The sequence below is a fragment of the Gymnogyps californianus genome, chromosome 15 (assembly GCF_018139145.2).
Source record: "Gymnogyps californianus isolate 813 chromosome 15, ASM1813914v2, whole genome shotgun sequence".
In the NCBI taxonomy this organism is placed as follows: domain Eukaryota; kingdom Metazoa; phylum Chordata; class Aves; order Accipitriformes; family Cathartidae; genus Gymnogyps; species Gymnogyps californianus.
This window is the reverse complement of record NC_059485.1, coordinates 18,270,477-18,284,544: the sequence shown is the minus strand read 5'-3', so window position 1 is coordinate 18,284,544 and position 14,068 is coordinate 18,270,477. Positions and strand designations below refer to the sequence as shown.

The 14,068-nt window shown below is 49.0% G+C and overlaps 2 protein-coding genes and 1 non-coding gene across 5 annotated transcripts; 2 read left to right on the top strand and 1 right to left on the bottom strand.

Moving 5' to 3' along the window:
* Nucleotides 1-4,421: 4,421 nt before the first annotated feature.
* NDUFB6 (NADH:ubiquinone oxidoreductase subunit B6) lies at nt 4,422-6,959 on the bottom strand. Of its 3 annotated transcripts, XM_050906011.1 has the most exons (4): nt 6,728-6,956; nt 6,551-6,643; nt 5,855-5,899; nt 4,422-4,574 (listed from the first exon to the last, which is right to left on the bottom strand). In XM_050906011.1, exons 1-4 carry the CDS (start codon nt 6,905-6,907, stop codon nt 4,506-4,508), a joined length of 387 nt encoding a protein of 128 aa, XP_050761968.1. In that variant the 5' UTR covers nt 6,908-6,956; the 3' UTR covers nt 4,422-4,505. The 3 variants fall into 3 exon arrangements, with proteins under 3 accessions (XP_050761968.1, XP_050761969.1, XP_050761970.1); XM_050906012.1 differs by lacking the exon at nt 5,855-5,899 and having other exon boundaries at nt 6,728-6,959; XM_050906013.1 differs by lacking the exon at nt 6,551-6,643 and having other exon boundaries at nt 6,728-6,959.
* A 160-nt stretch (nt 6,960-7,119) lies between these two features.
* Nucleotides 7,120-7,192, top strand: TRNAK-UUU (transfer RNA lysine (anticodon UUU)). Its single transcript has one exon. It is a non-coding gene; the product is annotated as a tRNA-Lys (tRNA).
* Nucleotides 7,193-7,286: 94 nt separating this feature from the next.
* On the top strand, nt 7,287-12,866 carry EEF2KMT (eukaryotic elongation factor 2 lysine methyltransferase). The gene is given in 10 exon segments (XM_050906213.1): nt 7,287-7,364; nt 7,449-7,511; nt 8,227-8,307; nt 8,532-8,633; nt 8,747-8,770; nt 8,772-8,810; nt 8,812-8,957; nt 9,808-10,115; nt 11,485-11,634; nt 12,343-12,866. Coding segments are annotated over 10 exon segments (1,092 nt in total). The 3' UTR covers nt 12,444-12,866.
* Nucleotides 12,867-14,068: the final 1,202 nt, after the last annotated feature.

The following is a 14,068-nucleotide window of genomic DNA, read 5'->3' as shown; positions in this document are numbered from 1 at the left end:
GACACCATTCGGTGCCTGCACATTGGCATCTGGTGCCACGTGAGGTACCCTAGGGTGTCCGAGGTGTCCACGCAAGTCTGCCACACGTCAGACGAGACCTATTGGATGTCTTCATCCTTGGTATCTTCAACCTTACTGAGTAGCAGTTGGAGACAAGGATCCTCAAAGCACCTAAAATGTCTCTGCACGCTTATGTGTGGGCAATTGAATTAAGCTCCTTTTGTTATGCGTATGATTATTAATTGAGACATGAGAAGTATGACTGCATAGTACTGAGTGAAGAAAGGAGCGGTGGAGTCACTGCATACTCGGTGTGGGTTTCGACATCGTATCTACGCGGCACGAAAAAAACAGCTGCTGACATCCAGCTCTTCTGGCGTGACGGGGGAGTTCCTGGCTGAAATTACATTACCAGCTTGGCCCTCTGTATTTGGAGAATAAAACTAACTTTTCTCAGTTACAAAGCGATTTCAAGTAGTGGACGGATGCCAGCGTGTTCTGTTAGGAAGTCACATGAACTGGGATTCACATCACCTAATTTTAGATGTATAAACTGAGGCATGTAAATTGTACCGGCCATCTCATCTTCGTCGATGAGCAATGGGGAAAGATGGAGGGTTCCAGTTATTCCAGGTAAGTTCCTATTTCTGTCATTGATTATAAAGAGAATCAAACATTCGGCCGACGCAGCAGAGGCATCAATACTTCAGTGAGCTGCATTCCTGGAAATGAATGCCTTAGTAGCGCTGAAAGCCTCACGGAAGGCAAGGTCAATGTCATCCACTGCTCTGCCCTGATCAAACTTCGTCGTCTTATCACAGAAAGCGATCACATTTTTCAGGCACTGTAACTCCACGCTGACTGTTCCCCATCTTCTCCTCCACCTGCCATGCCTTCTAAAAGGACACATTCTGTGTTTTTCCTGGGGACTGAAGCGAAGCTGCCCGGCCTGTAGCCGCCCAGGTCATCCCGAGCCTTTTTTGACGGCGGCACAAAACTTGCTTTCCTCCAGTTGCGAAGGCTCTCCCCCAGTCACCACGACTTTTCAAAGCCGATCGATAGAGAGCAGCTCCGCAAGAGCATCAGCCAGTTCTCCCAGCACCCCGGGCTGCAGCCTGTCCGGCCCGTGGACTTGCACAGTTGAGATCGAACAAGCAAACGCCATACGAATCCCCACGGGTTCCGCTACATCAGCGTAGACACGGGCGCTGAGACGGCTCCATACCCTCAGTGTCTCCTCCTCCGGTAAATGAGCTTGCCTGGCACTGACCGTGAGCTAGCACGCAAAGGGACACTCTGTGGGGTGGGAGAAATTGGGAGCTGACCTGGAGCAGACCCAGCTAGCCAAGCATGAAGGATGGCACGCCCAGGGTTGACGAGGACTGGAGGATGCCCGGGGAGGCTTCTTGGCCCAGTTCTTGCAGCCAGTGCTGGAACCAGCAGCTCCTGCTTGAGGTGCATCAGGTGAGAGGGAGGAAGGGCTAGCGTGTTCAACCACCCGAGGATCCTCCAGTCCTCGTTTCCAAAGACACCAAGCTTTTAAAGAGTGCTTCCCTCCATCCTTACCTCCTGCTCTGCCTCCAGGTTACCCTAGCTTGGCACTGGCAAGTGACTCTTTTCTGGTACCTGCCCTCAACCCTGTCATCTGCAGCCTGAGGAACAAGGAGGTCCTGATGGCTGTCCGAAGGGCTGGACAGAAGGTCATGGCCCAGAGCATATGTTCCATCACCTGTTCGGGAGGAGGAGGAGGTCTTCCTCCATGTGTCCTTGAGCTGTTGTAATGGAAGGCTTTTTGCAACAAGACGTGCAAAGAAACGTAACTCTTGACTAAATATATAATACATATTATATCTGTGTGTATCTATCACTGATCACAGTGATTTTTTTTTAGCTAGTAGGGATCTCAAGAAAGTTATGTAGAAGATGTACTCTTGCGTGTACATACGTGTATTGCGTATGTGTAACGCAGAGGACGTTTAAGGGAACAATATCGTACAAACCCGGAAGAGTTTTGATTTCATTGTCAAGATAATGCATCACCCACATTTAGCGCAAGAGGGAAGTAAGACTCAAAGAATTTGAGAGGTGTAACTGAGGCCCGGAGTCCCCACGGGAAGAGCCGCACTGTATTTGTAGAGAGGCACACGCATTGCACAGGCCCAGCACGCTGTCAGCAGTATGGTGTCTTACAACGGGTGAGTAGTCCTCCTGCTCGCCGAGTGCCACGTGCCGTCTTCTTCAGTGGGACAGGCGAGGCGGTGGTGATGAATGCTCCTGCTGTAATTGTGCGGGGACATGTTCCGTGTCCCGTATTGTCTTCTATGATGGGGTTGTGACACCCCAACCCCTCCCTGTTTGAGGGAGAAGTACCCATTCCCTCTACTCAGGGAGGGTTATCTGTTCCAAAATGCCCAGGCGATCCCACGGCCCCACACCAGTCCTTGAGATTTGGGACTGAACCTGTGGCCTAGAACAGCCACCCGGCCCCGCATCCTAGGAACGTGGGGGATCAGGGGTGGCTTTAGGGGTGCTAGAGCTGTGGGGATGTCCACAGGACTCTGGGGGTGCTATGAATTCCCTGTAGTCCTGGGGCTGGGGGGGGTCTCACTAGAGGAGGAGAGGTGTCAGGACTTCCTTGGGGGAATGTTGGAGCCCTGGGGGTATCAGGCATCCCCACGAGTGTGGGGTGTCCTCAGGAGATGTCACAGTCCCCAGTTCCTCACAAGCATTGCAGAAGCGTGCAGGGGGACCTTGGAGATGTGGGGCACCCCAACCAGTCTTCACTAGCGGGGTGGGGGAGTCAGGGGACCCCAGGGAGGTGGGGCGTCCCCAGCGGTCACTCACCGGCAGGGTGGTGGGCTCGGTGTTATCCTTGGGGCACGGCGTGTGTAAGTGGGGGCCAGGGGAAGCCTCCCCGTCTGCGGCGTCATCGAGGTCGGCCAGGCTGAGCAGCGGCAAGTTGGTACAGGCGAAGGTTCGCTTCAGGCTGCAGCAGTTTGGGGGAGGAGAGCTCCTAGGGAACTCCACGCTGGGGGGCCTGACACAGCGTGGGGCAGAGGTAGTGACAGGGACCCCCACGGCCATGGGGCAGCGACCCCCATGGCCATGGGAAGGAAGCACAGGTCTCAGCCCGCCCCCCCCTGCAGCCCCCACAACCCCTCTACTAGCCCCATTGCCCCTGTCGCCACTGATAACCCGCAACAGCTCCCATCAACTCCCCAGTCTCCCCCTTGACTCTCTACTTTCCCCAGTGCCCCCCAACAGCCCCCGCTGACTCTCCAGCTCCCCCAGGGACCCTCGAGCTTCCCCAGTGCCCCCCTCCAGAGCCTCCCGGTGATGACCCGCAGGACCCTACTGCCCCCTCCCAGCCCACCACTGCCCCTCCACTTTATTCCCCACCCTGAGCTGCCTTTTACCCAAGGAAGGAGACGGCCGCAGGCTTGGCGAGGCCCTGGGGGGCACCCAGTCCCAGCAGGGGCCTGGGGGCTGCAGGCTGAGCATGGGTGCCTGACGTGGCGTCCATGGTCTCCCTGATCTCCTTCGACTGCAGAAGGGTTTTCACCCCTGCGTTGGCCATGGCCCTGTTGGTGCGAATCCCTGCCGGAGGGGTTACGAGGGGTCTGGCTGCCCCCAGGCACAGCAGGGGGCTCCTGCCTGTCACCTTGACCTCACAAACACCGGCTATACTGGTCACACATGGTTCCATGAGGTCATGAGGGGCTTCTGTCCCAGCCCCTCCCTTTACGTACCTCTGGTTACCCTTTGGATCGCTGGGTTAACCATTTCTACCCCAAAGTAGCCACCAAAATACTTAGAATCATAGAATATCTCGAGTTGGAAGGGATCCATAAGGATCATCGACTCCAACTCCCTGCTCCTCAAGAGGCCAGTCTTCCCCAGTACAAAGTGTTCCAGGTACGTGGGGCCAGCGAGGGCGGGAAGACTCCAACTCGGAAAGGGCTGAAGACAGAGAAGGAAGCGCTAAAGGGTAAAGAATAAAGAATTTTTGGCAGCAGCGCCCCTTCTGCTACCCTCTCTTGGCAGAGAAGTGGGATGACATCGGTGGAAGCTTAATTTTCACTGGAAGTCTCGGTCAGAACTGGCTGGTAGAAAAGGGCTTGCTAGACTGGAAGAGGACAGCCGTTGCGTGCGCGCGCAGGAGCTCCCCGCGACACCCTTCCTTTGAGCAGACTACTCCGCAATCCCCTGGGAACCTACAGCGTCTCTCCTGTTACTATAAGGCCCACATTGTCCTGCTGCCACATCTCGTCAGGTCAGATAAAAAGTTGAGGAAGGGAGGGTCGGAGATCACCAGGGCTTAGCAATAAAGCTCACCAAAGGCAAAAGAAACTCCCATATGAGTAGCAATGGGAATAATGTGGACGAAGGAGAAAGTAAATGACAGAAAAGTTGAGGCGATGCAGAATAAAGACTCTTTTATAGAAGAGATAAAGCAGTCGCAGTTCTCGCCTTGTTCGCTGAAGGAGGAAATCAGCTTTTAGCCATCAGTGGTGCTCATCGGGCTCTTCTTTCAGGGGTGGAATAATTTCTCCCGTCTCTAAAATTCTGTCCCCCTGATGGAATGAGAGAGCATGGTGAGCATTTCCTCCCACACCCAGTCTCTCCCTTCACGCAGCACAGTCTTTCAATTAAGCTGTAACTGTCCCCACTTCCAGACAAAAAGAAAAAAAATCTTACTACAACTTACTCAGAACACTCTCGTTCACTCAACATTTCCCAGTACGCTGAAATAACATCACAGCCAAATTATCTGAAAGCTGTACTTGCTTGACCCCTTCTTTTCAGCTACGGAACAGCAGCCAAACGTTTCGAGGCTATCTCGTTTTACAACCGTGTATCGGACTTACAGCACTGCATAACCTCCTTCCACACAGCACAGCTGTGAGCGAGCCTCCAAACCCACGGCCTGTAGCCCACGAAGAGCTACGTAAACCCTCAAAAATCAGTCTGATGCCCGGCTGCTGTTGTTACAGCTTCAGGCACTGTCTTGGCCTACTGAGCTGACCTAACTCGAGTGAATAATTAGGCTGAAGTCAGAGGCCCACAGCTTGACCTTCAGTATGTTGCTATGTGGTTGTTTGGGATGGAACTTTCATTATTTTATTTTAGCGAAAGCACAATTAGGCAGGTGTTATCCAAAAAAATGTGCAACTGGCAGAAACAGCAGAGCTAAACTTATATGAGAATATTTGCCCACCGACTCGCTACACCAAGCGACGAGTAACGGCTCAGAGCGGTCTGAAAACCGGTAAAGACCAAACAGTCTGACGCTCTCCACTTCGTAAACCTAAGCCCAAGCTGAGGGTGGATCTCTTTGGGGACGCCTGAGCGTGGGGGACCTTCAGGGACGCCTGCGCCCAAGCTTGCGCAGCCAGAACCGACACACTTAGCGCCCAACTCCTCACAATCGCCGCTCCTGTCAGCGAGGAGAAGCAGAACCACTCCTCTCTGTCATTCCACACATGAATAATCACGCTTTCACAGAGGCTTTAAACACCCAAACCCCTTCCCAAAGATGCCGTCACTGCGCCGGAACTAACGCTTGCGTTCCCATGAGGGAACGTTTGTGGGATGGGCAGCGCTGTCAGCCAGGTACTCGAAAATCTGCCGCTACAGCGGGAGGTACCACAGGAACAGGGACTGTCTGCTCTGAGGACAAGATGAAAACCACTCAAATAATGCTGTAACTGTGCTGCTCCAGGGCAGCCTGCCCGCAGTATCAAGCTCATCCTTCTAGAAATTCTCCCTGCACAAACCCGCACTTCTCCCCAAGTCACCCCCTTTCTGCCTGTTTTACAAAGCTGGAAGATAAAACAAGAATTAATAGACTTACTGGGAATATCCGTGGATTTGACATAACAACACCGTGCGGCGTTTTCTGAAAGGGGGGGGGGGGGGGGGGGGGGGGGAAGAAGAGAGGGAAGGGGTAAAGAAAAAAGAGTGTTACCCGAGGAAGTACAAAGGATTTCCAAAATGGGGAAAACAACCCTTCTAAAACACAAGCTCTACTGAGTACAAAGCTCATTAAGCCAAAGTTCTTTCCACGAGTTAAAGAAATACCTGAGGCTAATAAAATTACACCTCCCAAGCAAGACAAGAGTGTAGCAGTGGAAGGTCTGTCCCACCGTCAGTGCATCGGCCATCCCCCTTCCCCACACCAGCAGCTGCAGTCTGGTTATCCCCAGGGTCACCGTTCCTCCAGGAAAGCAACAATTAAGACCCAGCTTTCCGGCTCACAGGAGGCAGCACGGTCAAAGCTGGTCACTGCCACAAAAGATTACAAAAAAATGTGTTTGTGCCACCCAAGCAAGGAAAAACAAGTGGTGAAGAGACCATGGGAAGCCCCCTCCACCTGCAGCAGACGCTTAACCAGCGCGTTCATACAACCCCTCATGCGACTGCTTGTTGCATCAGCCCCCCCTTCTCTACGAGAGAGCTTCTTCCAGGGTTTAACCTGGATGTCCCTCGCTTTCCCTGAACCCCCTTCTGCTCCTTTCCTTCAGGGGCCGCACAGCGGGGCCGCACGCACCATGATGTGGTACTTGAGGCAGTAGAGGATGATCCAGGCGGGGACCAGGACCCGTATCAGGACGAAGCTGCCGGTCTGGTAGGCCTTGAACACCTGCGGGGCACCAGGGACGCGCGTCAGGCCCGGGGGCGCCCGGCCGGGGCTGGGCCCGTGTCCCGTCCCCGTCCCCCCGCTCACCTGGTGCCGCCAGAGCCCCCCGGGCTGCAGGAAGCGCTCCCAGAAGGCGGCCACCGGCCCCAGCTGCCGCCGCGGCAGGACGGGCTCCCGCTCGCTCAGCTCCTGGTCCCGCAGCCAGCGGCGCCGCAGGGCGCGGAGCTGCTGCAGCCGCAGCTTCTCGTCCTCGCTGTAGCCGCTCATGGCGGCGGCGCCGACCTCGGCCCCGGCCCCGGTGCGGCCTAACCCGGCTCTGCGCGGCGGCGGACGGGCGCCGTGTCCTTCGCCGCGGCGCACGGCAGTGACGTCCTCATGGCGCACAGCGATGCGTCATCAGGGAGCGCGGGGGTGGGCAGAGGGGGCCGGCCGAAGCGCGGTGGGTGCGGGAGGGGGGGCCCGGGTAGCGCCTGCCGCGGGCCTGGATAGCTCAGCCGGGAGAGCATCAGACTTTTAATCTGAGGGTCCAGGGTTCGAGCCCCTGTTCAGGCGGGAGGGTTCCTCTTTCTTGGTGGCTCCACCGCCGCCGCCCCGCCCCGGGGCGGCCGTCAGGCGAGGCCGGGGACGTGCGGCCTGCTTGGGCCTCATGGCCGAGCCGGAGCTGGGGAGCCGCTTCCAGCGCCGGTTCCTGGCGGCCCGGCAGCTCCGTTCCTTCCCCTGGCTGGTATGGCGGGGAGCTGGGCGGCTGCCCTCGGGTGGTGGCGTCCGAGGGGACGGGGAAGCCTCAGCTTTATTTCTTCCGTTTTAGGAACTTGAACAAAACCTACGGACTGCACCGGATTCCTCCCTACTCGTGGATATTCTGCACAAGGTAAGGCGGGACAGGTTGGTGTCACGGCGGTGGCCCGGGCTGCCCACGAACACGCCACGCCGCCTCGTGTCACCAACGTGATTGCTGGTTTTTGCTCATAAGTGCAAAGGTAAGTGACCTGGCATCACAGTTTTTCTTTGGGCCCAGCAGGACAGCAGATTTCCTTCTCTTCCTGTTATCTAGCTGTTCTTTATTAGCATCAAAATTGAGACCTATCTGCCTGAGCGCAGGTGTCTTTAATGCCACAAGCGCGTCAGCCCAGCTGGTCCCGTACCTGGGTGCTGTGATGGCCAAGGAGGGGGTGATCCAAGTCACCGTGGGAGCGCATCAACCCTCACGGTGCTTAAACTTTGCATGTGGACGGGAAACCGCAAATAAGGCGGCAAACCAAAAAGGAGAGAGAGAAGAGAGAAGCAAAAGAAGGAGGAGAGCAAATTGGACTCTCTTTCCGCTCAGTTTTTGCTATTCACTTTTCAAAAAGTGAATAACGCGTTTGCCGCCACAGATCTGTAAACTAACAAACCAATCAGAAATCATCAAATTTCATTTTCTGGCTCAGCATCACTTCTTTTAGCTACAGACTGAAGCGCGATCCATTTCACGACACAAAGAGCCAATTAATGGCTCCTCTGTCTTGCCCTGGCCCCTTACTGCCTTTCATAAAATCTTCACTGGGTAATTGGTTTCAACCGCAGTTGTTGTTCTGTTGTTTTAGACCATTCTCCACCCTCTGTGTGTAAAATATCCCCCTTCCACCAAGTACAGAAGATGCTTTCTAACTGAACTCATCAAAAAGGTAGTGCTTACTTTTCATGTTGCTTGCAACTTTTTTTTTTTCCCTTGAAAATACACCAGTTCTACATTATGGGCCAAGCTGAACTGTTTGTATTAACAAAAAATAGCATTCAGTGTAAAATATTATAGCCAACGATGTATTAAAATGGGACTTAATGCGTGCATGTTTTCTGTTTCATGACAAACAATTTGATACCCGAAACTGCGCTGTTCTCTTTCGCACAGCATGAATCCACAGCAGCTGAGCCCCTGGATGAACTGTATGATACGCTGGCAGATATTTTAAATGAAGAAGAATCTACTCGCTGTTACAAAAACTACTTACTGGTAAGAACTAATGCTGCATTGTTAGAAATCACTTCTAATCATCTGAACTAAGCAATAATTGGCTTTAAAAGTAACCCCCCCAGAAACCCGAAGTGCTTCCTCCCTTTTTCCAGGCGCTGACATTGATTGTAAACTGTAAAACCCGTTGTCTGCGCTGATCCATCTCTCTCTTCTCGTGCGTGTCCTCCAGCCCACGGGAGAATGTGTTACCCTTTCTGAGAGCGTGGCAATTATCTCTGGAGGAACCACGGGGCTCGTCACATGGGATGCTGCTCTCCATCTCGCTGAATGGGCAACAGAGAACTCCGCGGTTTTTAGTAACAGGTAACGACAGCGGCACAGACGGAAAGATGGGGAAAGAGATTTTCATTCCTATTGTGAGCTACGCAACTGTAATGTAATAATATACAATATTTACCCCCAAAATAACTGACTACACCCTTTTGCTGCTGGCTAACGGCTGCTCTCGTCTGTTCTGCAACAGTCAAACTTTAATCCAGGAGAGGACCTCGTAGTTCTTTTAAGACAGGTTTTAAGACCAAAACCATTACAGCGTGCAGTCTGACCTGCTCTGGAAAGCAGGCTGTTAAATTGCAGCTACCACGCTGTCTAGCCAGTAACCTTAACTAGCACGCTTCACTCCGTGATGGGATTCATCTCACCTAGCTTTAGATGATTGATGTGCAGGTGCGCACCTCTAATCTCATCGTCTCGACGTTGTTTATAAGCAGTCGAGAGGAACAAGCACTTTTGAGGAAAGATCCAGCTAAGTTAATTTTAAATATTGACCTCACGAGGAAAGGAACTGTGCTGCTGAAGGGTCTGTTTCTCTCCACTGACTATGAAAAGAGCTGGACAACCAGTTTAGATGGAGACAACCATGCTGCGGAAGTCTAAAACCAGGTGGGAATGTATCTCATCCCCGTGGCGGAAGTGCTTTGTGCCATACGCAAAAGCAGTATTTCAAGTAATTAATTTTTGTGCTTACAATTGCATCTTCAGCATTTACCAACTCTCCCAGTTATTTGAGACAGATTAGATTGTAGATGGCTTACTCAAAAATTATTGAAATAATCTGTAACTGATTTTACCTTTAGATATACTTAGAATGTTTTGATTTCCTAACTCAATTTAGAGTCCTAATAAGTACTTCTTTTACTCCATTACCCTTCAGGACCGTCTTGGAATTAGGAAGTGGGATCGGCTTCACTGGAATTGCGATCTGTAAAACCTGTAATCCCAAGACATATATCTTCAGTGACTGCCACCCCTGTGTTCTCAAACAGCTGACAGAAAACATCCGTTTGAATGGCTTTGTCTTGGAGCCTGAAAGGACCCAGCATATCCAAACGGAGTCCCGAGGCCAGGAGGCAGAGGCAACGAATTGCCAAAAACCAAAACTCATTGTTGCAGAACTTGACTGGGGCTCGGTTACAGAAAAACAGCTCTTGGATCTTCAACCCGACGTCGTCATTGCAGCAGGTACTTTACACTTCCGATTCTGCCTCACCGTGCGCTATCGTGCAGGAATAAGGAGGTTAGAGAGAGAAAGGCAAAGGTAGTTGTGTGCGGGATTCACTCAGCTCTACTCCAGTTACCGTATCTGGAAAGGCATGACGGATCTTCTCCCAGTTCATTTCACCATTCTTTCAGATACTCAACAGTTGTTTATGTAAGACTGAAAAGTAAATTATTTTTCCCTTCTGTATTTTTTTTTTTTTTAAATCCAGAAACAAATGATGATAAATCTGCCACTTTTAAGAGCCTCATCAATAACTGGCAGTCTTGGCGTTCTCTTCAGGGATAACACATATTTTAAAAGAAAGTAACTTTTTTGGAACTTGCCTATGTATAAATCTGGAGGGATGTAGATTATAAAAATCTAATAATGGAAAATCTAGCAATAGTAAAGTTTCTTAGCTGTAGCTACAGGATTTTACTCCCTGATTTGGGGCTTTGCAAAGCAAAAATTACCTAAGAATTCAGGTGAAAAAAATGACAAAAATATACTGCCTTTGTCATCAAAGTATCACACACTGCATTAAATATGTGAATTCTGTAAAATGAAGTCACTGTATGTATGTTACCTAACGCCAGCCATACTGTTCAGAGAATGCACAAACCAGCCCAAGCTGGACTCGAGAAGGCAAGGCAACTCAAAACTGAAGGTGATTTATCTCTATCTGCTGTTTGCTGTTACTCGTTACTGCAGGACATGCCCTTATTACATCGCACCGAGAGTAACTGGTACGTCTGTCAGTGGTACACGCACGTGCCTCGATGTTTCCGTGTAGTAAACCACCACCTCTTGAATCTCAGTCCTGAACGCAAGGCTGACACATTTCAGAATCACAGTGCTAAATTAGTAAGGCTGACATTTTGTGCCCCTTAGTGATCAGTTTTACCTTTCGTCGCTATTTCTGCTCTCAAGGAAATTATTCAGGATGAAAACTGCTGCAGTTCCAATCAAGTCTTTTGCAACCAGCCTCTAAAACACACATTTTTAACAATGCGGTTTCGTTCTGCTAAGGATAGTCGTAGCAGAGAGTAACAACACTCAACATTCTTGCTGTCTCCCTTAAGATGGGCTTAACTACAGTATCTGACAACCCATTTACAAAAAGGAGCACTGATTTTTAGTGATTTTGGACTGATATTAGAGATGAGGGCAACTTGACATAGCACATAAAATAGAGGCATTTTCTAAGATCTCTTCTTGGGAATTTTTAACCCCTGAATACAAAAATCATATTCTCCTGCAAGGTGAATATTTTATATTTTTGTTTTGTAGTTTTCATTCTGCTTTTTGCTCAATTCTCAATAAATATTGCATGTTTTCCTTTTTGTGCAGATGTGGTATATGATCCAGAGATAATTTTAGCCCTTATCGGTATGCTACAAAAACTCTCCACTTTCAGAGCAGACAGAAAACCTCCTGAGGTCTACATCGCTTTCACAATTCGTAATCCAGACACGTATCGCCTGTTCCAGGCTGAACTTGGTAGGTGCCTTTTTCATGAAGTGTATCAATAATTTTGGCCTCTTTCCCCATTACTTAATCTGTAGTAGAGATGAACAGGAGCATTTCTTGGTGATGGGTATTGTCCAATAGCGAGATTCTTATCCCAGAGCTGGATTTCAGAGTGGTCTGCCTATGAGCAGTAACTTTTCCACATGGATTTGATCAGGAGATTGGAACTTAGCTTTTTGCCGCATCCTGTCTATCGCAACTCACAGCTGTTAGTGCCAACTTGAGATGAATTGCAAGTGTGGTGGCAATAGGAAACTAAAAAAGGGTTAAGCTGAAAGGAGGAAAACCATCTGTGCTGCACTGTCACAGTGGTAACATTCAAGATGCAGCTTAAAACCTTTATCTTACGTTAACTGTCCTTTGAGGGTTAAAAAAAAACAACTAGAGATTAAATAAAATAGGGAGGGATTTTGGATTTTTCTTCGTATACTCTTCAAAAGCCTGTCTTCGGCAGTCTACTAGCCATATGGCGGGTCTACAGCAATGGGTTAATTCACAAAATTCTGCTGAGTGCACAGCAGAAGCATTACTGTTGATTGTAAAAAAATAAGTACTAAGCATTTCCCTGTAGCTTGCTTTAACAGCATGCTAAAGATCTCTTCTGACAGAACCTGACACGCAACTTTTGCTCTTCATTTTATTAAGCAGAAATATGATTCCCAGTGTTTCTCTTTACAGATAAAGCTGGGATCAGATGGCAGATTATTCCAGCCCGCAGCAACAGTATTTTTCTCTATGACGTGCAGCCAAACGTAACTATTCTACAGCTATTTATATAGACTTGGCAAATATGACATAATTACAATTTTCAGACCAACAGGAGCTATCTCATCCTTGCAACACGATTATCTTGAATTCTAGAAATGTACATGAGAGGCACCGAGGATACAACTATATGCACGGACTGTTGTCAAAGTGAGTTATGTTTCTTCCTCTAATTGTCAGCACGTACGCAAGCAAGCTGCTGCCCCTGAAAAGTATCTGTGAACCTCAAGCAATAGAGAAAAAAAAAAGCCCTAATCATACTGCACTTTGATTCTGTAGAAGAAAACAGAATTGAACTGTATTTTTTTTTTTTCCAACTGTGTGTTGATTTGTAAATAACGGAGGCCCATCTGCAGGATCACAGGACGAGTATCTCATGCTGACAAGGGAGCAAAACCATGTTTCATAGTAATAAATATTTTTTAATATTAAAACCAGCTGTAATTGTCTACTCTTTTTTTATTCTTCTCTGTATGTACTTGCAGTATGGGTCATCTTAAAAATGAATAATACCTACAATGAATGTAGTAGTGTCACAAGCTTACGTGATGCTGTAAGAGGAGGTAATAGACTCTGCTGTAAATCAGGTGCATCTTTACTCTGCAGTGAGGACAACCATCAGAATGTGATTCACATTTCTCCCACATGAGGACCATCACTTTCACAACTAGCTGTTGGGAAGCCATGCTCTTGGACTGGCCAGAAAATAAAAAAAGAATCATATTTTGTAGCAACGCTCTATGTATACTGCAAGGAGGAAGAACTGAGCTCACCTTCTTTGAAACTTTCCATAATCCATTAATCATTTTCCTGTTGGACAGTATTAGTCCTGAATCAGAAAATCAAATATGCTGCTGTTTCTCCTCTTTCGACTTCCTTTTCTGTTTTGAAAGCTACTTAAATGAACAAATACTTTAGCCTCCTCCTTCTGTAGTAATGGAGAGAAAATGGACGATGGGTAACTTAAAACCTGAAGAATCTTATTCTGATAAGGAGGCTGAAGGCGGCTACGACTGCTAGTATTAAGTTGGCTATGCAGAAGTAACCCCACCCCAGGTTTTAGCTACCTCTCCCCGAGAAGGAAGAATTCAAAGGTACTATTTATAGAGTAAATGCATGCTAGCAGCCCAAACAGGAGCTCCTCTATCTCCCCTTACACAAAATTCTTCAAGTCACTCAGAAGTTCTGTACAGATGGCTCATTTTGGATCTAAAAAATTTTATTGTAGGAAGATGAAACCTCTCTAAAGCTTTCGACATTACTGTTTAATTAGAAGTGCCTAATTTACCTCCATGTGCACATCAATGGCTAAAGGGGAATGGCCAAACCACCGGACAGGATTTTGCTTGAAAACAGTAAGGGGGAAAAAAAAAAAAAATTTAAAAAAATCGGCAAATAAACCTTCATGGATCATTCTTCAGTCAATAAACTAGTGAAATTGCCAAACTCCCGCAGTAAGCGGACTCTTATTTTCACCTTCCCACCAGTGGAACCAAATCACTGCCAACAATCTTTTTTCACACAAGGGAGTGTCTACTGTAACCACGGTGCAGACGGGGAAAGGCAAGATGAGCAAATGGCTGTCTAGCTTGACAAAAACAATACTAACCATTACTCAGTAAGTGGGTTTAAAAATGCT